We start from the raw sequence: 25,387 nt of genomic DNA on the forward strand, positions 1-25,387 counted from the left end.
AGGGGTTTAGGAAGAGGCTGGATGGGGTGCTTGGTGCCATGGTTTAGCTGATTAGATGGTGTTGAGTGAGAGGTTGGACTTGATGATCTTGAAGGGCTCTTCCAACCTGGTCTGGTCTGGTCTATTCTATTCTATTCTATATGACTGCCTGCTGCTCAAGGAGGCTGAGCTTCAGCACCCTGAGGCTTCAGTTTATCCGTTCCCTTTGAAATATTGCACTGCTGCTTGCACTCAGCATGGCATTTTCCAGCACTGCACCAAATGGAAGTTGAAGTCCCCATCCCTGGCTGCTGTAGATCAGCAAATCTCTATTTACATAACAGGAGTGACACAGATTTACACCAGCAGAGGCTCTGGGAGGCTGCATCTCTGCAAGGCATTCATGAATTTAGATTTGCAAAGTGCTTTATGGGTTTGGATTCATTTCCCCCCTCCACTCCCCCTCCAGATCGTTGCCCTTGCTGCTCTGCCCACCAAGGAGAAGGCCTCCCCCTCCCAGCCTGCAACATAAAGAGGGGTTTATGGATGCAAGCACAGCCTTCCAGTGCCTGAAGGAGGCTGGGGAGGGGCTTCTTACATGGGACAAGGGGCAGTGGATTGAAGCTGGAAGAGGGGAGATTGAGGCTGGGGATTAGGAAGAAATTCTTTCCAGTGTTGGGGGGGAGACACTGGAATAGGTTGCCCGGGGAGGCTGTGCAGGGTCCATCCCTGGAGGGATTCAAGGTCAGGCTTAATGAGGCTCAGAGCACCCTGATGTAGCTGAGGACATTCCTGCTGGCTGGGGGGAGGGGTTGGACAAGATGCCCTCTGGAGGTCCCCTCCAGCTGAGTGCAGCTCTGTGACTCTGTGAAGGCAGGATGCTGAGCTTGCTGTGACAGATGGCTGGGCTGGGGTGTTTTCTAGGCTCCCTTTTGGTGCTGAGGGAGCTGCTGGGCTTGGATTGGGGTTGGGTTTTCTTGCTGACAAAGTGGCTGCAGTGGTGTCTGCTGCAGTGCTGGGAGCAGCATTGTTATTCTGGACCAGCTGTGGTGCAGAGCTCAGCTCCTGCTCTACCTCTGCCCTGTAATTGTGGTGCAGGACCAGCCCAAGCCATGGGCTGGGTGGAGCAGCAGCAGCAGCAGCAGCAGCTCTTCACCTCCACCCTGGTGCTGGGCTCTAATTTAGTGCTTGAAACTTTGGTTTGGGTTCCTTTTGAAAAGGGAGATGATGAGGGGAACATTGAATGTGGTGTGTAGAGGGAAAGGAAGAAGAAGGAAGAGAGAGCTGTGAGAGCTGCAGCAAGGTCTTGCTGGAAGCCAGTGGGCAGGGGTAACTCCTCATGGATTGCTCTGGTTGGTTGCTTTGTGTGGGGCTTCATTACTCTTTTCTCTTTGCTTTCTCCCTTTGCCTTCTTCATCCACCTCCCTTTGCCTTGTGGGGTGAGTATGGGACAAGGTCTGGCTCCTGTGTGTCCCTGTGTGTGTCCATGTACATCTGTGATCTGTGGCAGGGGTGTAGCTGAGCATTTGTTTGGTGTCTGCATGGACTTGAAGGGCTCCAGGCAGGCTGGAGAGAGTGAGACTGACACAGTGGAAGGGGTTGGAAGGGACCTCTGGAGATCACCTAGCCCAACCCACCTGCTAAAGCAGGTTTGCCCAGAGCATGCTGCCTAGGATTGTGTCCAAGCAGGTTTGGAATCTCTCCAGGGAAGGAGGCTCCACAAGCTCTAACACAGAGAGAGCAAACACAGACGTTCAGTGCCTGCTTGGTTGCTCCCCAGATGGGTTTGTTGTTGGTGTTGGCTGACTAGGGGGAGTGCCAAGTCCTCCAGCTCGAGCTGTTGGCCAGGCACTCTTGTCATCATGCCATGAACTGAGCCAGCAGGGCTGCTCTTGGCCTCACTGGGATGTGCTCAAGCCACTCTTGCCTTCAGCTCCTTAGGCTGGTGTGAAGATTGCAGTTGGGCATGCCCAGTGAGGAGCTGGGTGCTGTCTTCCCTTCCATGCAGGGTTCAGTGATGTTGTGTGCATATAGAGATATCTTAGAATAGAATTAACCAGGCTGGAAAAGACCTCAGAGATCATCCAGACCAACCTATCACCCAACACCACCTAACCACCTAAACCGTGGCACCAAGTGCCTCATCCAGTCTGGGGGGCTGTGCAAATCTGGGTTAACTGCAGCTCCTTCAAGCAAGGGGCAGGAGTTGAGCTGTTAGAGGGCAGGAGAGCTCTGCAGAGGGACCTGGCCAGGCTGGACAGATGGGCAGAGGCCAAGGGCAGGAGACTGAACACATCCAAGTGCAGAGTTCTACACATTGGCCACAACAACCCCAGGCAGTGCTACAGGCTGGGGTCAGGGTGGCTGGAGAGCAGCCAGGCAGAAAGGGACCTGGGGGTGCTGGTTGATAGTAGGCTGAACATGAGCCAGCAGTGTGCCCAGATGGCCAAGAAGGCCAATAGCATCCTGGCCTGCATCAGGAACAGTGTGGCCAGCAGGAGCAGGGAGCTCATTCTGCCCTGTGCTCAGCACTGCTGAGGCCACACCTTGAGTCCTGTGTCCAGTTCTGGGCTCCTCAGGTTAGGAAAGATGTTGAGATGCTGGAAGGTGTCCAGAGAAGGGCAACAAAGCTGGGGAGGGGTCTGGAGCACAGCCCTGGGAGGAGAGGCTGAGGGAGCTGGGGTTGCTTAGCCTGCAGAAGAGGAGGCTCAGGGGAGACCTTCTTGCTCTCTCCAACTCCCTGAAGGGAGGTTGTAGCCAGGTGGGGGTTGGTCTCTTCTCCCAGGCAGGCAGCACCAGAACAAGAGGACACAGTCTCAAGCTGTGCCAGGGGAGGTTTAGGTTGGATGTCAGGAAGAAGTTCTTCCCAGAGAGAGAGATTGGCCATTGGAATGTGCTGCCCAGGGAGGTAGTGGAGTCCCCATCCCTGGAGGTGTTCAGGAGGAGACTGGATGGGGTGCTTGGTGCCATGGTTTAGTTTCTTAGGTTGTGTTGGATGATAGGTTGGACTGGATGATCTTGAAGTTCTCTTCCACCCTCGTCTGTGCTATTCCATTCCATTCCATTCCATTCCATTCCATTCCATTCCATTCCATTCCATTCCATTCCATCCTATCACCCAGCACCATCTAATCAACTAAACCATGGCACCAAGAGCCTCACCCAGTGTGGGGGGATGTGCCAGTCTGGGTTAACTGCAGCTCCTTGCCAAGCACACAGTTGGGAACACCAACAATCCATGAGCTGCCCGAGGAAAATTGGCCACATTTGATTATTTATAGCTTCATCAATAGATCTTTTCCCTGCTCACTCCTCTCTTTAGGACAAGGGGGAGCTGCTCAACTGGTGTTAATCAGCAGAGCTCCACTGAGATCCTCAGAGCTTGGCTGATTTACAGCTGCTGACAGGATCACTTCACTGTAGATGGAAGCAATCTCCTAGGGCTCAAAAATCAAAAGACAGAAGAGAGAAAAGATGGGATGCCCCAGCTGGCTGAACATGTATGGAGATGTATTTATCTTCCTCCATTTCTACCTCATTGATCTGAGCTGTGAAGCCTCCTGCTTTGGGTTTAATAGGCTTGAACAGACCCCACCAAGCACTGATTCCAGTAACTGGGAACCTCGTGGAGGCTTTTCTTGCCCCCTTGAGCACTGCAGATGGCAGAGCCTGGAAACAGGGAGGGGGCCAGGATGGGAGAAGAAGACAATCATGTGTGCCTACAGATGTGCTGCCACAAAATTTGCCATGGCATTGGGGTGTCTGCATGGTCAGTGCCCCTCTGTCAAGCCTTCTGAATCGTGGCATAAGCCTCTGCAAATCAACTCCTCCCTGGAGGTGTTCAAGGCCAGGTTGGATGAGGCCTCGAGCAGCTGAGTCTAGTTGAGAGGTGGCCCTGCCCCATGGTGGGGAGGTTGGAGGAGATGATCTCTGAGGTCCATTCCACCCTAAACCATTCTGTGATGATTGTGTGATGCTCTAGAGGCTTATTTCTATTTCTTCCCTTTTTTCCTAGGGCCCACCTGGTCGCCCAGGTCTTCCAGGAGCAGATGGTTTGCCAGGACCACCAGGGACAATGCTTATGCTGCCTGTAAGTACCAGTGAAGTGGAACTGGGGAGCAAAGCTTCCTGGCTTTGCTGCTGCTTAGTGCCTCCTCTTCCTGCAGAAGTCTCCCATCCCCTTTACACCAAGGCCACATCTTCCTCGGTACCAAAGCTGGTGCTGGGTTATTCCTTTTGTACATTCACTGGTCCAAAGCTCAGGGCAGGTAGGTTAACATTTCCAGAGGTGCTGGATGGACTGAAGTGTCTCTCCCTGGCCATAATGGTGGAGGGTGAAAATCATGAAGAAGCAACTGAAGACACCCCCAAAGCTCCACTTTCCAGGCAGTGGCTTCCCTCCTGCAGGGAGGAAGCTCTAACAGCTCTTCAAAGCAGGTGCCAGAGCTGCAAGCACCTGAAGGAACTGATCTCCTCTGATGACCTCCTGGTTAATTTGCATTGATTTTTCTCTCCTGCATGAAGAGAGCAGGCAGCAAGTCAGCCTTTCAGGGTCCTGGGATGCTAGAGGAATGGTTTTATTTTGTGGCTGCTTTGATGTGAGCAAGCCCTGAGGACACCAGCTGCTGAAAATAAGTGCTGGAGTACCAAAGGGAAAGAGCCTTCAGTGCAAACCCACAGCACTCTTGTACAGGCTCCAAGTGGTTGGGTGATACTTGGGTAGGTTCTTGGCAGGGTGCTCAGGACAGTCTGGACCTAAGTGGAGCTCAGTTGGCCATCACAATACATTTGTTGGCTCCTGGAGGAACCAGCCAGAGGCCTAGACATTGCACCCCTTGGACTCTCCTTGCCAAGTCCACGTGGTCATAGCTAGCAGCAACCAAGTGAGACACAGAGGTGAAAAGGAGGGGAAAGAGCCATCCAAGGAGGCTGGACTGGAAAACCCTTCTTGCAAACCCCCAGGCACACATGCAGGAGAAGGCTGTGTGCCCTGGAAAGGGAGCTTGTAGCTGTTGGGGGTGGAAAAGGCAGAACAAAACCTTAAACTCCTTCACTTTCAAGTTTGGGAGGGGGAAAAACCCCCCCAAAACCCCATCAAAACAAGATGAATGCTTGAGGGTGTTCAAATCCTTTGTGTGCTGAAGGATCCTGGCTTGAACAACTGGCCCCAGTCTGCTCTTTGAAGCATGCTGCCACACTGCCTTTGTCTGGGGCACCCGGGGGCCAAAGGCCCTGATGCAACCCCAGCTCCGGGGATTTCCTGGCCAACAGCAGCCATGCAGGGATTCTCAGCCCTGTGGGAACTTTGCATTTAGGTCTGAATGGTGGTGTGTGAGGTCCTCACAGTTCAGAGCCTACAGTCCCCCTCCTTGTGCGTGGCTTCCAGCTGGCAGACTTCGCCGCGTGGGCAGGGGCGTGGGAAACGGCCAGCGTGTGCCAGGATGTCCTGAGAGCAGGAGGGCTAAGGGCATGGGCTGGAAGGACGGCGATGGTGTGGGGGGTCAGCCATGCTGAAGAGAATTGTTTGCAAGTCAGGCTAGAGTGAGGGTGGAGGGACAGCAACCCTGTGACCTGCTTCTCTCTCTTGTTCCCATCAGTTCCGCTTTAGTGGAGGAGGAGATGCTGGCTCCAAAGGACCTCTCGTTTCAGCCCAGGAGGCCCAGGCCCAAGCCATCCTGCAGCAGGCCAGGGTAAGTGAAGGCTGCTGGGGTTGTTTTCTTGCAACAGGTACCCAAGGAAGCAGAAGACCTGTCAGAGGAGAGGTCTTGCCTCTTGTGCTGTCCATGGTGCTGCTGGTGGTAGCAGCCTCTCATCCCAGTCAGAGCAATAAGGTCTCCTCTGAGCCTCCTCTTCTCCAGGCTGGATCATGGCTGGGCCCAATTGATCTTTTCCAACCAAAAATGCTGATTCAATCAACGGGGACAAGAGAAGGAAGCAGCTGAGAAAGGAGCAGAGCTTTGGGGGCATTGCTCCTCTCCCTGCCAAGTGCAATCATCCAGAGATGGAGCTTACTGTGCTCCTCAGGCCTCAAGTCCACATTTGTCTGCAGCTGTAGCTTGGCCTCAGCCAGAGTTTGTCATTCTGAGCTCTTGGCAGCTGCTTTCACACAGACCTTTTGGGCTGACCTGATGAAATCAGCTGAATCCCATTTGATTTCACCTTTGAATGCACTAAAATCCAGCAAGGGGGGGAGGTCTTCACCCAGCTGGGTGCCACATGCCCTCTTTAGGTTTACAATGAGGAGTTTGGCTTAGCTGGGGCTGTTCTGGTCTCCATTCAAGTTCCTCTCTTGCAAAGGAGTTGGATTTTGTACCTATTCAGGTCCCAGGTGCCACCAGCCACTGCATTTTCCTGTCCATTAACCTTGCTCCAAGAGGAGTATTGGTGAATTATGTTGCTGGTGTTACCTTGTCAGTCTTCATTTCAAGGCTGCCTACAGGTTTTGTTTGGGGCTTGTTTTTTTTCTTCCCCACCAGCCTTTTCTTTTGTTGGGAAATAGAGGTTCTGACCAGATGAGCACTTCAGGAGAAGCCTTTCTGCTTTCCCAGCCTCTCTATTTTTCCCTTGACTGTTGAAAATTGTGATCCAAAACAGGGGAAAACAACCAACCAGGAACCTTCCTTCCAGGTTTCTTTTCTCAGTTTTTCCCTTTTCCTTTTTTTTTTGGTCATTTTTTTGGGGGAAAGAAACTAAAAACCAAACAAGTTCTGGGTGACTTTTGGGCTGTGGCTGAGAAGCTGAAGGATAAGCATTGGTTTTTTTGGTGTGTTAACTTAGAGCTGTTGGCAGACAATTGCAGCTGAAACCCCCTGAGAGCACTGCAGAAAGGGAAATGTATCATGGAATGGTTTGGGTTGGCAGTGACCTTTCAAGGTCATCTAGTCCAAATCCCTTTGCACTGAGCAGGGACAATGTCTTTAGGGGTGGTTGAGGCTCCATCACTGGAGACATTCAAGGTCGAATCTAAAGGGGCAAGGATGGAGGGATGGGGCAAGGATGGAGAGATAGGGCATGGATGGAGAGGTGTGGCAAGGATGGAGAGATGTGGCAAGGGTAGACAGATAGGGCAAGGATGGAGAGATATGACATGGATGGAGAGATAAGGCAAGGATGGAAAGTTATGGGCAAGGATGGAGAGACAGGGCAAGGATGGAGAGATAGGGCAAGGATGGAGGGATAGGGCAAGGATGGAGAGATAGGGCAAGGATGGAGGGATAGGGCAAGGATGGAGGGATAGGGCAAGGATGGAGGGATAGGGCAAGGATGGAGAGATAGGGCAAGGATGGAGGGATAGGGCAAGGATGGAGAGATAGGGCAAGGATGGAGGGATAGGGCAAGGATGGAGAGATAGGGCAAGGATGGAGGGATAGGGCAAGGATGGAGAGATAGGGCAAGGATGGGGGGATAGGGCAAGGATGGAGGGATAGGGCAAGGATGGAAAGTTATGGGCAAGGATGGAGGGATAGGGCAAGGATGGAGGGATAGGGCAAGGATGGAGAGATAGGGCAAGGATGGAGAGATAGGGCAAGGATGGAGGGATAGGGCAAGGATGGAGGGATAGGGCAAGGATGGAGAGATAGGGCAAGGATGGAGGGATAGGGCAAGGATGGAGGGATAGGGCAAGGATGGAGAGATAGGGCAAGGATGGAGAGATAGGGCAAGGATGGAGGGATATGGAAAGGACAGAAACATGGCAAGGGTGGAAGGACATGGAAAGAACATAAACATGGCAAGGATGGAAGGGTATGGGAAGGGCAGAAACATGGCAAGGATGGAAGGACATGGACAGGATACAAACATGGCAAGGGTGGAAGGACATGGAAAGGATAGAAACATGGCAAGGATGGAAGGACATGGAAAGGATAAAAACATGGCAAGAGTGGGAAAGGAGCCCTAGAGGGAGGAGATCTTCTTTCCTTGTGTGGGGGTTGTTTTTTCTTGTCACCATTCTTGTTAATTGCTTTTATTAGGTTGATTTATTCCCTTAGAAGTTGGCTTTCACCAGGCACTCAGCATTGTCCCAGCCAGCAGCACTCCAGAGCCATCTCCCTTTTAATGGGGGGGTGGGGGGCTGTAGAATGCTGCCAGCAGAATGCAGCATTTGTGCAAGATTTATGGCATTCCAAGTGCAATCACAGGGAGGTTTTAATTACTGGAGTACACAGATAATTAGCACTCTTGGAAAGTGGTGCATTGTCACCAGGAGAACAAATTGTCCAAGGGATGCTTTAAAGGGTGGACCTGCCCCATTACCCACTGCAGAGATCAGTGGCTTGATGCATGGTTAAGGGACTCCTTCATTATGGAGCTCTGTTAGTGGGATACAGGCACCAGTACAGACTGGAAAGCAGCTCCATGGAGAAAGACCCCGGGGTGCTAGTGGGCAGCAGGTTATCCATGGGACAGCCCTGGTGGCCAAGAGGGCCAAGGGCATCCTGGGGTGCAGCAGGTGTGGCTAGCAGGGCTAAGGAGGTTCTTCTCCCCCTCTGCTCGGCCCTGCTCAGACCACACATGGAATACTGTGTCCAGTTTGGGGCTCCCCCAGTTTGAGAGAGACAGGGATCTGCTGGAGAGAGTCCAACAGAGGCTACAGAGGATATTTGGGGAGGTTGGTCTCTTCTCCTGGGCAACCAGCACCAGAACAAGAGGACACAGTCTCAAGCTGTGCCAGGGGAAGTTTAGGCTGGAGGTGAGGAGAAAGTTCTTCACTGAGAGAGTTGTTGGCCATTGGGATGTGCTGCCCAGGGAGGTGGTGGAGTCCCCATCCCTGGAGGTGTTCAAGAGGGAATTGGATGTGGCACTTGGAGCCATGGTTGTCATGAGATCTGTGGTGACAGGTTGGACTTGATGATCTTTGAGGTCTCTTCCAGCCTTGGTGATTCTGTGATTCTGATTCTGTGATCTCCCCTATGAGAAAAGGCTGAGAGCCCTGGGGCTGTTTGCTCTGGAGAAGGGAAGGCTGAGAGAGGACCTTATGAATGTCTAGGAATACCTGAGGGGTGAGTGTCAAGATGAAGGTGCCAGGCTCTGTTTGGTGGTGCCCAGTGGCAGGACAAGGAGCAATGGGTACAGGCTAGAACCCAGGGGGTTCCACCTCAAGACGAGGAGAAACTCCCTTACAGTGAGGGTGCTGGAGCCCTGGAGCAGCTGCCTGGAGGGGTTGTGGAGTCTCCCTCTCTGGAGACTTTTCAAAGCCCTTCTGGACACGTTCCTGTGCAAGCTGATCTTTAGCAGGGGGGGGTTGGACTCAGTGATCTCCAGAGGTCCCTTCTAACCCCTACCGTGCTGGGATTCTGTGTTTTGCCAAGAAAGGTCAGACCAGATGGTTCTTGAGGTGCTTTCCAAGCTGGTATCCTATGATTCTACATGGCTGGGGGCACAAGGGTGGCTTCATCTCCCAGAGGCACCAACTGAGCAGCATTTCTCTTTCTGTTGCAGCTGGCACTGAGAGGACCAGCAGGCCCAATGGGTCTGACAGGACGCCCGGGCCCCATGGTAAGTGAATGGGCAAGCAAGGATGGGGCAGTCCCAGCTGGCACCAGCTCTGTGCTGCTCTGGGTTCCCTGCATGAATGGCTCTTTCTTACCGTGGTGTGAATCATCCTCCTGGCTCTCTGGTGGAAAAATGCATTGAATTGTCTTCTCTGTCCAAAGGGACCCCCTGGCAGTGGAGGGCTGAAGGGAGAAGCTGGAGAAATGGGACCTCAGGTGAGTGTGGGCAAACTGAGGGAGACCAGGGAGGATCTGGGGGAAAGGAAGGCATGGAGCAGCCAGTCCTGCTTTAGAGATTCAGTGACCCAGTGCCAGCTGAAAGCAGGAAGGTGTGGGAACATCTGTTTGGCTTGAAAAATGTCCCCCCAGCTCTCCAAATGCAGGCTCAAGATGCAACTTCGAGCCAGCAGCACAGAGTTCTGCAGGTGGTTGTTCTTTCCTGCAAAGCCATCTGGGGAGGAGTCCTGTAAATAGGAGCTAGGTCAGAGTGTGGGGAGCTCCTGATGCTCAGGGAATTGTTCTCCCCAGCTGTAAATCCTGGACTAAGGGGAAATGGCCATTTCTCTAATGATGGAGGAAGTGATTTATTTCCATCACGGATAATCCCATGCAATCCGTGTTCAGGGGTGCTCAGCCCTGGCTCTTCCCTCTGCATCTTGAGCCTTGGGCTCTGCTCAAGGCATTCACATCCCCCTTTGTAGCTTGGTGACCCTGACAGCCCCAGCAGCACCTGACCTGCAACCTGGCTCCATCTGTTGTGCCTTTGAGTGATGCCATTTCTTCCTCTCTCCTTGAATCCTTGCAGGGTCCACGAGGCATCCAGGGTCCTCCCGGTCCAGCAGGAAAACCAGGCCGCAGGGTGAGTGTCCTGGGAGCTGCACTGATGACCTCATTAACTACAGTTTCTGCTAGAAATTGCTTCTGCTGCCAATTAGCTCTTGAGAGAGCCAAAAGCATTGCACAAGAGCAGGCTGGTGGCCAGCTGGTGGCTCGTCCAGGACCTCTCCATCCATCTGCGCAGACACAAATGAGGATAAGAATTCAAAGCTGGGTGGTGTGGGGACACTGCAAGTCCACACTTCCTGCTGGTTTATCTTCATTTGTGGCTATTTTGGGGTGGGTGGTTTTTTTTTTTGGTGGCATTGAGGTTGTAGCTGCATAAACACTCCAGGCTGGTTTGGAGCACCCCCAAGCCTCGGGAGTGCACGAGGAGAATCCAGCCCCCAGCGGGTTGCTGGAGCTGGAGCTGCTCACTCGCTCCCCGTCCACATCCCTGATGCTGATCCTTATTTCCCTCCATCCTCTGGAGTCAGGATTCAGCTTGCCAGGGGAAGAAAGAAGAGAGTCTGTTGTGTGACCTACTTCTGGCTTTCTGGAACCCAAACTGTCTCATTTCAATGTGTGGCCATCAGCACATCTAAAAATGTGCTGGGAGAGAATGATGGCAAGTGAAAAATGAACCACCCCGGCCCAGCAGCCTGGGGAGTGCAGCAACTTTGCTGCCATTTGCCTCACACCCCTCATTAGCAGCAGGCAGAGCCCAGGATGCTGCTGCAGAAGCAGAGCAGCAGCAGCAGAACCAGAGCAGCAGCTCTTTCCCCCCTGCACCTCATCCAGGGAGCTCTGGCTTACACCTGGGGAGCTCTGGGGAGGGACTTTTCAGGGTGTCAGGCAGTGATAGGACCGTGGGGAATGGAACACAGCTAGAAATGAGGAGATTGAGATTGGATGTTAGGAAGAAGTGAGGGTGGTGAGAGCCTGGCACAGGTTGCCCAGGGAGGTGGTGGCAGCCTCCTGCCTGGAGGTGTTTGCAGCCAGGCTGGATGTGGCTGTGAGCAACCTGCTGTAGTGTGAGGTGTCCCTGCCCATGGCAGGGGGTTGGAACTGGCTGAGCCTTGAGCTCCCTTCCAACCCTGACAATTCTATGAAATCAAGATTCACTCAACCACAGAGCAAGGGGAAGATGTCTCTGTGGTCCTGCCTTACCCTTTTGTATTTGACTTTGCTTTCCTCTCTTGCAGGGCCGAGCTGGCAGCGATGGTGCTCGGGGAATGCCAGGCCAGACAGGACCAAAGGTAGTGCCATGTGAAAAGAGAAAGAGAGAATGGCCATTGGAATGTGCTGCCCAGGGAGGTGGTAGAGTCACTATCACTTGAAGTGTTTAAGAAGAGCCTGGATGAGGCACTTGGTGCCATGGTTTAGTTGATGAGATGGTGCTGGGTGATAGGTTGAACTTGGTGATCTCAAAGGTCTTTTCCAACCTAGTTAATTCTCTCCTCTCTCCTCTCTCCTCTCTCCTCTCTCCTGTGCTCTTCTCCCTGCTCTTCTATTCTTCCATCCTATCCTATCCTATCCTATCCTATCCTATCCTATCCTATCCTATCCTATCCTATCCTATCCTATCCTATCCTATCCTATCCTATCCTACCCTATCTGTTTATCAGGTTTTGGAATCCTATTTATCTATTCTGTAAGAGTATTCATCTGCTTTTGGAGCTGCATTTATCTGCTTTTGGACTCTGCAGCTCCTTTTTAGCAAGCATAAGCTGAGGAACCCTTGGCAAGTGGAGGCCACCTTGCTTGGAGGAGGTGGTTGAAGTGTGGCCCAGCAACCCCTGCGAAGTGGCTGGCTCCGTGCTTGAGAGTGGGGAGGGAAACCCACACCTGGAAGGCACAATCCCAATCTTCTCTTTGCCTTTTTGGTGTTGGGTTTGGTGGGTTTTTTTAATGGCTGCCAACTGGGTTTTGCATTCACTGGATCCTCTCAAGACTGAAATCTGCTCCCTTGGCTGCAGTTGTAGAACAAATAGTTTGGAATCCCAATTATGAAAAGCAAACATTGAAGGAGCTGCTGGAAACATCCTAAAATATAACTAACACACAGAGAGAGAGAGAGAGAGAGAGAGAAAACTACCTATTAGCTGGGTGAGGAAATGTAAAAGGAGTGGTGAAGAATTCTAATGCCCTGATTTTTTTTTCCTTTATCATCTGTGTTTTATTTGAGACCCAAATCCCTTTCATTCAGCTGTGATCTGCTGGAATTACCAGGCAAGAAAAGCAGCAGCAGCAGCAGCTCTGAAATTGAATGCAGGGCAAGTTTGCTCAGGGAATCATGTATGAGAAGGTTTAAGTGCTTTACTATGTAGCTACTTAAAGCTGGAACAGATGAAGGGGTTTTGATACAGAGGCAGGAGACTGCAAATCATTTATCCAGTAAAGTGCTTTAATGAGCATCAACTGCCCTCCAAGGATGCCAGGGAAGGAGGAAAAACAGAGTAATGAGCAGTGCTGGAAAGGAGGAGGGAAGCTGCTGTGAGCAGAGCTGGAGTGATGCTCTAGGACCTGCCAAAAGGAAAGAGCTGTTGGTCACCCTGCATCCACCTCAGCCAGACTGCTCTGGTGTTAAGGACTCTGAGCACCTTTGTAGCCCTCCTCTGGTCCTGCTCCAGCAGTTTGATGGCTGCCTTCTGGGGTCCCCAACACAAGGAGGACAGTGAACTGTTGGAGAGGGTGCAGAAGATGATGGTGTTTCCTTGGAGTGCTCAGGAGGGTTAGAAGGATGTGTGGGGTGGGCTGCAGGGAAGTTCAGGGTGAATAGGATAGAATAGAATAGGATAGGATAGAATAGAATAGGATAGGATAGGATAGGATAGAATAGAATAGAATAGGATAGAATGGAATAGAGTAGGATAGGATGGGATAGGATAGAATGGAATAGAATAAACCAGTGGTGTCTGGGGACCTGCTGGCAGCCATGGGAATATTCCTGTCCACCAGTGCCCAGTTTGCTCACCAGTGGGTTGCTGCTTGCCATTCCATGGCAGTAGAAATACATCCCTAAGAATGAACAAATAATTGGACCAGGAGAACTTATCCAGAAGTGGAGATGCTTTAGATCCTGGAAAACCCCTGAAATCCACATGGAAGAAGAGCTAAAAGGGAAGGTGCTAGGGGAGGAGGTGAAATAACTGAGCTTTTCCCCCACCCCCTACCCTGGTTTTAATCTCCAGCTTTGAAATCCTCACTGGTCTGATGGGAGGTGAAGGCTGCATGTCTGAAGGAGAAAAATCAATCCCTCCTTGACACAGAAAGGAAACAAATGGGGAGAAGATCCTCAAGAGCAGGTGGAAATGTGGACTAACCTGGTTTGGGTTTCTTGTCTTTCAGGGTGACAGAGGGTTTGATGGCTTGGCTGGTTTGCCTGGGGAGAAGGGAAACAGGGTAAGTGATGTTCCACTTGTCTGCTGGCTCGTGGTCTGCCATGAAGCTTTGGCAGGCAGGAGGGGGTGTCAGTGGGGAGGGAAGCTGCTCTGCTTAAAGGGGCTCATGAGAAAGGTAGGGACAGCCCTTGCTGCAGCAAGAGAAGGGTGGATGGGTTTAACTAGAAGGCTAGATAGAAAGATGAGATTTTCATATGCTGAGGGTGGTGAGACCCTGGCCCAGGTTGCTCAGAGAGGTGGGAGATGCCCCATCCCTGGAACCATCCCAGGGCAGCTTGGCTGGGGCTCCCATCAGCCTGCTCTACATGCAGCTGTCCTTTCTGACTGCAGGGAGGTTGGACTGGATGTGCTTTAAAGGTCCCTTCCCACCCAGATTATTCTGTGATTCTATCACTGGGGATGAGCCACAACTAGGAGAGGATTGAAAGTGTCCCATAATAGCATGGGAGATGTCACAGCATCCCTCCCAGGTTCAACATCCACATCCCAGGAAGCTACAAGACCCTCCTAGGCCTGCTTGAAACTGGAAAGGGGGGGATGGAAATTTTGCCTTAATAAAATGCAGATTAAAGCAAAAGGGAGGGGGAAATGAAATGAGAAAAGGCAAGAAGCAAAACCTGCTTCTAGACACTGCAAGCTGGGGATGGAAATGGCCCAAAAGTATAATGGGATGCTTCTCATTGCTATGTAATTAAACACTGGGGGGGGGGGAGGGAGAATATGTAAGAAGGCAGTTATTTTGGCAGGCTGTTTGTGCCTCCCCTCCCTGGGGAGTGCAGCTATTGCTTCATACAGCAAGGGGAGTGTTTGAACAGCAGAAATGGCATGGTGATTACAAGCTGCACAGGAAAGGGAAGACAGTGCCTGAGAGAGATGCTTAATCAGCCAGAAATGGAATAGCATCCTGGCCTGGAGCAGGAGCAGGGTGGCCAGCAGGAGCAGGGAGGACATTCTGCCCCTGTGCTCAGCACTGGTTAGGTCACACCTTGAGTCCTGTGCCCAGTTCTGGGCTCCTCAGCTTAAGAAGGACATTGAGACTCTTGATGGTGTCCAGAGAAGGGCAACAAAGCTGGGGAGGGGTCTGGAGCACAGCCCTGGGAGGAGAGGCTGAGGGAGCTGGGGTTGCTTAGCCTGCAGGAGGCTCAGGGGAGACCTTCTTGCTCTCTCCAGCTCCCTGAAGGGAGGTTGTAGCCAGGTGGGGGTTGGTCTCTTCTCCCAGGCAAGCAGCACCAGAACAAGAGGACACAGTCTCAAGCTGTGCCAGGGGAGGTTTAGGCTGGCTGTTAGGTAGAAATTCTTCCCAGCAAGAGAGACTGGCCATGGGAATGTGCTGCCCAGGGAGGTGGTGGAGTCCCCATCACTGGAGGTGTTTAAAAGGAGACTGGATGAGGCACTTGGTGCCATGGTTTAGTTGGTGAGATGGTGTTGGGGGATAGGTTGGACTTAATGATCTCTGAGCTCTTTTCCAACCTGGTTAATTCTGTATTCTGTATAAACAAAGCATGCCCTGGCTAAGGCAGTAACAGTGTGCAGAGCCCAAGTTGCCTCCTCTGAAGGAGCTACAGCACCTGCTGGGTTCCCAAACCTCACTGTAAAGTGTCCCCATTAAATCCCATGAGCTCTAATCCCTGGAGGACACCAATCTGTCAGTGCTGGAGCCTGTGTGTGAGTAGGCAGAGAGGAGCTGCTGCTCCAGAAAGCACAGGAGCCATGGGGATGTGAGTTGCTCTCCCTGGTGCAGACAGACATCAAGCTTGCCACTTGGCCTCTCAACGCTTTCTGCTGCCAGAGTGTCTCTGCCTCCCTTCAGGCTTTTCTGTTGTTTCTCCATAGGGTGAGCCAGGCCCCCACGGACCCCCAGGGGCACCTGGAGAGGATGGAGAGAGGGTAAGTCCACCTCTGGTTTCAGCAGCCCTTTGAAGTCATAGCTAAGCCCTGTGAAGGAGAAGCAGAAGCAGTGACAGCCAGAGATGTGGCCAGAGCAGCCAGCACCAGGCTGGTCAGCAGCAGCATCACCCCCCCCGACCTTGTGCCCTGGGGATGCTGGAGGTGACCATGGTGAGGGGGAAGGAGGAAAGAGAGCAAGGGGATGGGAATAAAACTGACAAGAATTTGGTGTAAAGAGCTGGTCAGAAAAACTCTGATTTTTTGTTTAAAAGAAGACAAAACCCCAGACCCCAACCAATCCCCCCCAGAAAAAACCCCAAACAACCCTCCCAAAAATGAAACAAGCCCCCAAGAAACCAAACAACCCCCTCCAAAATGAAACAACCCCCCAAGAAACCAAACAACCCCCTCCAAAATGAAACAAGCCCCCAAGAAACCAAACAACCCCCTCCAAAATGAAACAACCCCCCAAGAAACCAAACAACCCCCTCCAAAATGAAACAACCCCCCAAGAAACCAAACAACCCCCTCCAAAATGAAACAACCCCCCAAGAAACCAAACAACCCCCCCAAATGAAACAACCCCCCAAGAAACCAAACAACCCCCTCCAAAATGAAACAACCCCCCAAGAAACCAAACAACCCCTTCCAAAATGAAACAAGCCCCCAAGAAACCAAACAACCCCCCAAGAAACCAATCAATAGCAACAAGAAACCTACTAAAAACAACCAAAAAGAGGGGAGGGAAAGCCAACAGAACCTCACACAATACCATCAGCAAAATGAATTCAGAGCTCCCCCTCCCTCCCTCTCCCTCCCTCTCCCTCCCTCTCCCTCCCTCTCCCTCCCTCTCCCTCCCTCTCCCTCCCTCTCCCTCCCTCTCCCTCCCTCTCCCTCCCTCTCCCTCCCTCTCCCTCCCTCTCCCTCCCTCTCCCTCCCTCTCCCTCCCTCTCCCTCCCTCTCCCTCCCTCTCCCTCCCTCTCCCTCCCTCTCCCTCCCTCTCCCTCCCTCTCCCTCCCTCTCCCTCCCTCTCCCTCCCTCTCCCTCCCTCTCTCTCCCTCTCCAGCTCTCCCTCCTGCTTTGCCAAGATCCAGCAAGGCTTGGAGAGCAGAGATTCCAGACAGATGTGGGGGGAAATAGAGATCCAGTTGTGCTCCCTTCTCCCTCCACACTCTCCTGTCACCAGGCAAAGACCTTCAGCAAAGCTCCCAGCTAAGTGATTGCAGCCCTGGCAGGGCTGTGTTAAGAGGAGAGGTTGAGGCTGCTCAATCTGTGGCTGTGAGGAGCCTGTTGCTTTGATCAGGGCAGCAAGGATGGATTTGCCAGGCTCCAATCCTTCCCCTGAAGTGTTTTCTTGCCACCCTGGGCTGTTTGTTGCCTCTGTGACGCTCAGGCTCCGACCCCTTGCACACCACTGCGAGGGTTAACGAGTCGCGGCTCGAAAGCGCTTTGAAGGTGCAATAGACCAAGGCTGTGCCTGGAGGGGGAAGAACAAGTGTCTGGAGAACCTGAATCCTAGAGAGAGTGTAACACCATGCAAGGTGTGCAGGGAGAGGAGCTTGGAGGGCATAACTGGGTGGAAGAACAGCAATTTGATCAGCAGAAGAGGAGGCTCTAACAGGGGCTGCTGAAGGAGGAATTGGTTTGGCTAAGAGGGAGCCTCAGGTTTTGGGTGATCCAAAAGCAACTCAGAGGGAAGAAAAAACACATTTAGGACTCCTGGGGCACCATCCAGTACTCCTGGAGCACCATCCAGTACTGCTGGAGCACCATCCAGTACTCCTGGGACACCATGAACTCCTGGGACACCATGAAGAACTCCTGGGACACCATGCAGTACTCCTGACACATTGGTGGAGCATCAGCAGGAGAGGGGAATGGAGGGATGAAGCATTGCCCCTTTTCCTGAACAGGTTGCACAGGGAGCTGCTGGAAGCTCCATCCCTGGAGCTATTCAAACTCAGGCTTGATGGAGCTCTGGGTAACCTGAGCTGGTTGGGGATGTCCCTGCTTCCTGCAGGGGCATTGGACAAGGTGACCCTTAAAGGTCCCTTCCAACCTGAATGCATTCCATGATTGTGCCTCAGGTTTATCTGAGGAGCCCCAGTTTGGCTCAATCACGTTCCCAGGGCAGCTCTCAGGCTGGTTTCCCCTTCAGTTTGGTCCTAACTCTTGCAGTTATTGCCTCACATTGCCCTGAATGGTTTCCACCACATCTCCCCTGTTAGCCAAATCCATCTTGGCAAACATGGGAGCTGAATTCTGAGGCAGACTCCCAGCACTGCTAATCTCAGGTACATTCTGCACACACAGTATTAGTGGTGCAGGCTTATGAGGTCTTCCTCATGCATGGCTACCCCTTCATTACTCCAGGGGGAGCTGGGTTTGTGTGTGATTATTGTCTAACAAGAATGGAACACCTGTGATGTGACTGCAATATAACTGGTTTCTTCCCTCTCTTTTGCTGCTGAGCAGGGAGATGATGGAGAAGTTGGACCCAGAGGTCTTCCTGGAGAACCTGTGAGTACCTCTTCCTGGCTCTCAGTGTAGGAAAGATGTTGAGATGCTGGAAGGTGTCCAAAGAAGGGCAACAAAGCTGGGGAGGGGTCTGGAGCACAGCCCTGGGAGGAGAGGCTGAGGGAGCTGGGGTTGCTTAGCCTGGAGAAGAGGAGGCTCAGAGGAGACCTTCTTGCTCTCTCCAGCTCCCTGAAGGGAGGTTGTGGCCAGGTGGGGGTTGGTCTCTTCTCCCAGGCAAGCAGCACCAGAACAAGAGGACACAGTCTCAAGCTGTGCCAGGGGAGGTTTAGGCTGGAGGTGAGGAGAAAGTTCTTCCCAGCAAGAGAGCTTGGCCATGGGAATGTGCTGCCCAGGGAGGTGGTGGAGTCACCATCACTGGAGGTGTTTGAGCCTGGCTGAGGCCCTTGGTGCCATGATTGAGTTGGGTGCTAGGTTGGACTCGATGATCTCAGTGGTCTTTTCCTACCTGGTTAATTCTATTCTATTCTTTGGCTTGAAAAAGAAAACTGGAAATGGGTAGATTCAGATTGGATGTGAGGAAGAAGTTGTTCCCCATGAGGGTGGTGAGAGCCTGGCACAGGTTGCCCAGGGAGGTGGTGGCAGCCTCCTGCCTGGAGGTGTTTGCAGCTAGGCTGGAGGTGGCTGTGAGCAACCTGCTGTAGTGTGAGGTGTCCCTGGCCATGGCAGGGGGGTTGGAACTGGCTGAGCCTTGAGCTCCCTTCCAACCCTGACAATTCTATGACCCTCTGATCCTTGGGGTCCCTTCCATCCTGGCGCTCCATGCTCCTATGTTCCCACTACTGATAAGGTTAAACCAGAGGCCAGCGGTGTGAACCAAAACCCCCTGCTTAACCCAGAGAACTGCTTGCAGGCATCATCAAGAAAGAGCTGAGTGGTCAGTTTGGGACATAGGAAGCATTTCCCCCTCCCTCCCCCCGCCAGTATCTGAGTCTTTCTGAGTCATTGGCAGCGCTGAATCCTGCTGCTGCCTGGCTGTGGGGTTTGCTGTGCGAGCACCGGCTAGCTGGCGGCCGCTGATTTAATCCAAAATGCATTTCCTTTTGTTCTGAAAAGACCATTATCTATCATTTACCATCAGCTTGCCTTTCAGGATGTCTCATTTTGTTGTTTGAAGGCCCAGCATGGTGGCCTGAGAGAGTAATTGATGAGAAGTGTTGGCCACACTTCACGCGAGCAAGGGAAGGGTTGGCATTTACGGACTCGCTGGGACTCAATTATAGACGAGATGTCTGATTAACTTCTGGGAAAGATTAATCAACTCAGCTATCTCCTTAGCACATGTCTAAGCAATAACTTATGGGTTATTAACTTCTTAAAAGCTTTTATGTGCTCAGGTAACACAGTGAGGAAAAGAGGGACTCAAATGATGATAATGCATGCAGGGAGGTTTGTTTTCGCTGCAGCAAAACAAGGGCCAAAAGGAAAACCCTCTCTCTGCTGGCCAGAGTGGAAGGTTTCAAAGCTCTGGGGGGGGGGGGGGGGGGGGGGGGGGGGGGGGGGGGGGGGGTTTGAAGGAGAAGAAACTTCTTTTGGGGAGGCCTTCTTGTGGCCTTGGCTTGGCTGCAAATGTGGTTTGCATCCCCATGTGCATCAGAGGGAAATCCCAGGAGTGTCATTCGATGAATGGGAAAAGAGAAAGGGAGGGGAGGGAGGGGGAAGTGGTTTCAAGTGGGAATTCTTCCAATCCAAAGCCCAAATGTCTGTGCCTGGGTTGTTTGTCTCTGGAGTTCAAGGAGATGTGCAAACAGGATTGCCATCACTGCTTTGTACACCAAGAAAGCTGCTTTAGGAAGGTGTTCAGTGTGAGGGGTGGGGGGTGAGACTCGGGGATAGGCTGCCCAGGGAGGTTGTGGCTGCTTCCTCCCTGGGGGCATTCAAGGCCAGGTTGGATGAGGCCTTGAGCAGCCAAGTCTAGTGGAGAGGTGTCCCTGGGCATGGCAGGGAGGTTGGAGTAGGTGATCTAGACAGTTGTTGGCCATTGGGATGTGCTGCCCAGGGAGGTGATGGAGTCACCTGGAGGTGTTCAAGAAAGGATTGGATGTGGCACTTGGAGCCATGGTTTAGTTAGTCAGGAGGTGATGGGTGCTAGGTTGGACTTGAGGATCTCTGAGGTCTTTCCCAACCTTATTGATTCTCTGATTCTATCTCTGAGGTCCTTTCCAAGCTCTGAGCCATTCTGTGAAAGCTGCTGTTGCTGCCAACCCAGCAGGGTCATTGTCATGCCAGCCCTGGTGCTTCCTTGGGCAGGATGATGCTCACCCTGATCCAGGCTCATGGCAGCACTGAGGGGCACAGGGACCACTCACCTCATTTCTTTCCCTCCCCAACAGGGACCCCGAGGACTACTGGGACCAAAAGGACCCCCAGGACCTCCAGGGCCACCGGTGAGTTTCTGGGGCTCTTTAGTCAGTCAGGCAGACAATGGAGCTGCAGAACCTTACACATCTGTGCAGTGGTGTTCAAAACCCCCCCAACTTCTGGCTCCAGCTCTGTCTTCTCCCCCATTTTCAGTGGTGTCACGTCTGATTATGGCAGCTCAAGATTGGGGCTGAGTAAATATTAATGCCTGGCTCAGGCTGAAAGGGAAGAATGAGAGTTATTAACACAGTGGCTTTGCTATTAACTTTTGCCTGAGGGGCTGGTGAGACGTTCAAGCAGTTTGTTCATATTTGGGGTGAAAGCCAAGGGAGGAACAAGCTGTTTTTCATTCAGGAGGCAGTCACCTTACCTGTCCTGTGCTGCTGGAAGTGCTGATGCAGGAGCTCGCTCCCTAAATCACTGCAGCTCGCTCAAGGCCCACAGGGTGAAAACCAAAACCTGGGCTGCTGCTAGAGCTGGAGGGGGTCAGCATTTAATGGTGAGAGTTGTGAAGTCCTTAGCCCTTCCTGGGAGGCAAAGACCATGAGTATTGTGTCCAGTTCTGAGCTTCTCAATTTGAGAAGGACATTGAGACACTTGAATGTGTCTAGAGAAGGGCAGTGAGGCTGGGGAGAGGTTTTGGAGCACAGCCCTGTGAGGAGAGGCTGAGGGAGCAGGGGTTGCTGAGCCTGGAGAAGAGGAGGCTCAGGGGAGACCTTCTTGCTCTCTCCAGCTCCCTGAAGGGAGGCTGTAGCCAGGTGGGGGTTGGTCTCTTCTCCTAGGCAACCACCACCAGAACAAGAGGACACAGTCTCAAGCTGTGCCAGGGGAGGTTTAGGCTGGAGGTGAGGAGAAAGTTCTTCCCAGAGAGAGCTGTTAGCCATTGGGCTGTGCTGCCCAGGGAGGTGGTGGAGTCCCCATCCCTGGAGGTGTTCAAGAGGGGATTGGATGTGGCACTTGGTGCCATGGTTTAGTCAGGAGGTCTGTGGTGACAGGTTGGACTCGATGCTCTTTGAGGTCTCTTCCAACCTTGGTGATTCTGTGATTCTGTGTGATTGCCTGGATCCCTGGAACCCCTTTAGAAAGCTGTTCCCCTTCCACATGCTCCCGCAGGGTCTCCTGATGCTTCCTTATTTCCGTGGCAATCTCTCTGCTTTTGGGTTGGGTTTTTTTTTTTTCTCTTTTGGGGTGGTGAGGAAAAAAAAAACCAATGAGATTTTTGATACTATTTTTCCCCCCATCCTTTCTTAGGGTGTGGCTGGTATGGATGGACAAACAGGTCCCAAGGGGAATCAGGTAAGGTTTTCACTGCAGGTTTTCCAGGCAGTGCCTGGTGCTACGCGAAGCGAAGCGCAAACCGCGCTCGGTTTCAATTAGATTTGCTAATTGCTTTTTAGCCTGGCCTAGCTTCCTGCCAGGCAGAGCCTGTGAAGCCACCACAGAGAGTATCTTCCTGCAGCAAATGGATGTTAATTTATTGTAATTTCTGATGGAATTACACATTATTTCCCCGTGCAAGATCAAACATTTCCGGCGCGATGTGCGGCGCTCCGATGAGTATGGACCTGAAGTCCTTCCCCTGAAAGGGGGAGGAAAGGAAAACCTGCCTGTGCCTCACACTTGGGTACTAATGGGACTTGCAGCCCAGAAAGCAAATCAGAGCCTGGGCTGCAGCAAGAGAATTGTGGCCAGCAGGGCAAGGGAGGGGATTCTCCCACTCTACTCAGCTCTGGAGTACTGCCTCCAGTTCTGGAGCCCCTATGACAAGAGGGATCTGGAGGTGCTGGGAGGTGTCCAGAGAAGGGCCACGAGGATGAGCAGAGGGCTGGAGCACCTCTCCTGTGAGGACAGACTGAAGGAGTTGGGGCTGTTCAGTCTGGAGAAGAGAAGGCTCTGAGGTGACCTCATTGTGGCCTTCCAGGATCTGAAGGGGGCTCCAAGAAGGCTGGGGAGGGACTGCTCAGGCTCTCAGGGAGTGATAGGACTAGGGGGAATGGAATGAAGCTGGGGGTGGGGAGATTCAGGCTGGAGGTGAGGAGGAAGTTCTTCCCCATCAGAGTGGTGAAGCCCTGGAATGGGTTGTCCAGGGAGGTGGTTGAGGCCCCATCCCTGGAGGTGTTTAAGCCCAGGCTGGATGAGGCTCTGGCCAGCCTGATCTAGTGTGGGGTGTCCCTCTCCATGGCAGGGGGGTTGGAACTAGCTGATCCTTGTGGTCCCTTCCAACCCTGACTGATACTATGATACTATTGAGGTGTTGGGTGATAGGTTGGACTTGATGATCTCTGAGGTCTTTTCCAACCTTATAGATTCTCTGATTCTGTGAAATGGGCTCTCTGCAGAAGAGCCCAGCCAGGGAGCACTAAAGCTCTGCTCTGAGCTGCACATCCATGCAGAGAAGTGAGTGAACCCTGAAAGAGCTTCACCCCACAGACAGAAGCTGTTTGCCTTTCCCACCAGCTCGTGGGGTGGAGGTGGGGTTGGAGGTGCTGGTGGGAGGGGGTGAAAGGTTGTTTGAGGCCAGGAGCCACGGTGCCCAAGGGAGCAGCAGCTCCACTCTCACCTTTCCTGCCTGCAGCTGTGTCCTTGTCTCCTCACAGGGTCCTCAAGGTGAGCCGGGTCCCCCAGGACAGCAGGGTAACCCAGGTGCTCAGGTAAGAGGAAAACTCTTTGCTGTGGGGAGGAAAAGGGAATTGGTCATTTGGAACAAGCTTCACTCCTGCAGCACAGATGGGGCCAGCAAGATGGAGATTTGCTGGGAATTAGCTTGGTGATACATCACTGGCCCAAAAGCTTGCTGAAAGTGCTCCCTCCAGCTCTCATCTGGCTTTTGCTGCCATGGTGCAAAGGCAAACCCAGGGCCAAGCAGCCTCCCCAGCTGAGCCACACCTTGTGCCTCACATCTGACTTTGAGCATCCCCTAATCCACTTGCTCTGAATCCAGATGGGGGAATACAGATGCCCAAGCCTTGCTGTCAGCCTTCTCCACGACTCTCAGAGAGCCTTGCCTTGCTCCTCTGAGCATCTCTCTCTGCATCCTGGGGATGAGCCTGGCTGTGCACAGCAGAGTGGTGCAGCTCTCTGGGGCAGGCATGCTGCGCACAGGTGAAATTTTGTCATCTCTTGCAAGACATTGTGAGACTGAAGGGAGCTGGGGACATGCCCAGCCACTGCAGGCACCACACTGCCTCCAGCCTTGGTGATTCTGGGATGCTCAGCTGGGGCTCTGCCAGGCTGCATTTGGAAGGGATCGCTTGCTCCTTACGGATCCTAAGCTTGGTGTTTTGTGTTTGCTTTCTTTCCCCCTTCTCACAGGGTCTTCCAGGTCCACAAGGCGCAATTGGTCCCCCAGGAGAGAAAGTAGGTTTGAATGTTGCAGCTTTGACTTGAACCAACTGTTGCCATTAATATGCATTTGCTACTTCAGCTGCTCCTTTGCCCCATGTGCAACATCTGTTTGCAGCCGTGCCTATGAAAGTCTAATGCCTCTCATACCAGACAGAAGGGAGACAAGACAGCGATGGTTTACCTCTAATTCATAATATTTGCATTCATTTCCCCTCTTCAGAGAAATATTTTGAAGGCAGCCTATGGTAAACCATAAGGAGAGGGCTGAAGATTGCCTTAATCCGTGGGCTAAATGCCTGGAAGTCTGAGTGGGATGGAAATGGGAGAAGCCCATGGACGTGGCTCCTTCAACCAAGATCCCCTCCCTTTGCCTCCTCCCTGCTCCCCACCAACTCTCTGTGATTCTTCCATGCTGTTGAGGTGGGGCAGCTGCTCACCTTGGTTCCCCTGGGACTGTCAGGATTTAGCCCATGGGAAGAGCTTTCCCTGCAGAGCAGTTCCCTGGGTGCTCGCTCAGCTGCCGTTGGGTGGGACACAGCCTGTGTCCCAGAGTGTGCCCCAGGAGAATCCCCCTCTTGTGTTGGCCACATGGAGTGGATTCAGATGATCCTGGATTCAGATGATCCTGGATTCAGATGATCCCTGGGGGTTTTTAAGGCCAGGCTGGATGGGGCTCTGGGCAGCCTGATCTAGTGTGAGGGGTCCCTGCCCACGGCAGTGGGCTTGGAACTGGCTGATCCTTGAGCTCCCTTCCAACCCTGACAGTTCTATGATTCCATAAGCCTCCTGTGGAAGAGCACAGGAGCAGTTCTGCCAGATAAAGGGCTCTCAGGTGGCAGTGCTGAGTCACACAGTGGTGACAGCAGTGGCCCACCTCACAGGGTGAGAGATCAGGGGGTTGCTTAATTAGAAAGGCAAATGTTGAATGGTGGCAAAGCACCACACAGTCAGTGAGGGCAGCTCCAGTCTTCCCTCTGCAGTTCATTGCTTTGCCACTTGTCACCACAGACTGGGCACTTCTTGGTGCCCTGAGCCTCAAAGTTTGATATCCTCCAGCTTGTCCTTGTAGAATCATAGAGTGGTTTGGGTTGGAAGGAACCTTAAAGATCACTCAGTTCCAACCCCTTAGTTCCAACCTTCCACTAGACCAGGTTGCTCAAGGCTTCACCCAACCTGGCTGTCAACACTTCCAGGAATGGGGCACCCACAGCTTCTCTGGGCAGCCTGTTCCAGTGTCTCACCGCCCTCACAATGAAGGGTTTCTCCCTTGTATCAAACCTAAACCTCCCCTCTTTTAGTTCCAAACTGTGGCCCCTCATCCTGTCCTAGCAGTCCCTGATAAAGTCCTTCCCCACCTTTCCTTTGGGCCTCATTTTAGGCTCACACACATGTGCAGCATCCTGTCCTTCCAGCAGCTTGGTGCCTCATGCCCCACGTTCCCCCCTCTGAGCTCTGGTTTCAGTATCACGTCTGGATGGGTGAGGTGCCAACACAACGCTGCAGCCTCCAGGATGCTGGAACGACTCTGCCTGCAGAAATAAAGCAGATGCCCTACAAGTCAGGGCAGCT

The 25,387-nt window shown here is 52.7% G+C and overlaps 1 protein-coding gene across 2 annotated transcripts in view; it reads left to right on the forward strand.

Annotated features, from left to right (window-relative positions):
- The window catches only part of COL5A1 (collagen type V alpha 1 chain), a 200,135-nt gene that overhangs the window by 113,031 nt on the left and 61,717 nt on the right, over positions 1-25,387 (forward strand). For both annotated transcript variants that reach the window (XM_054174209.1, XM_054174210.1), the window contains exons 12-24: positions 3,995-4,069; positions 5,577-5,669; positions 9,418-9,474; positions 9,633-9,686; positions 10,276-10,329; positions 11,492-11,545; positions 13,638-13,691; positions 15,524-15,577; positions 18,053-18,097; positions 20,446-20,499; positions 21,725-21,769; positions 23,071-23,124; positions 23,786-23,830. In XM_054174209.1, the coding sequence (XP_054030184.1) occupies positions 3,995-4,069; positions 5,577-5,669; positions 9,418-9,474; positions 9,633-9,686; positions 10,276-10,329; positions 11,492-11,545; positions 13,638-13,691; positions 15,524-15,577; positions 18,053-18,097; positions 20,446-20,499; positions 21,725-21,769; positions 23,071-23,124; positions 23,786-23,830 (738 nt within the window). The remainder of the gene's footprint in view (positions 1-3,994; positions 4,070-5,576; positions 5,670-9,417; positions 9,475-9,632; positions 9,687-10,275; positions 10,330-11,491; positions 11,546-13,637; positions 13,692-15,523; positions 15,578-18,052; positions 18,098-20,445; positions 20,500-21,724; positions 21,770-23,070; positions 23,125-23,785; positions 23,831-25,387) is intronic.

The sequence above is a fragment of the Dryobates pubescens genome, chromosome 29 (genome assembly GCF_014839835.1).
Source record: "Dryobates pubescens isolate bDryPub1 chromosome 29, bDryPub1.pri, whole genome shotgun sequence".
Classification (NCBI taxonomy): Eukaryota; Metazoa; Chordata; class Aves; order Piciformes; family Picidae; genus Dryobates; species Dryobates pubescens.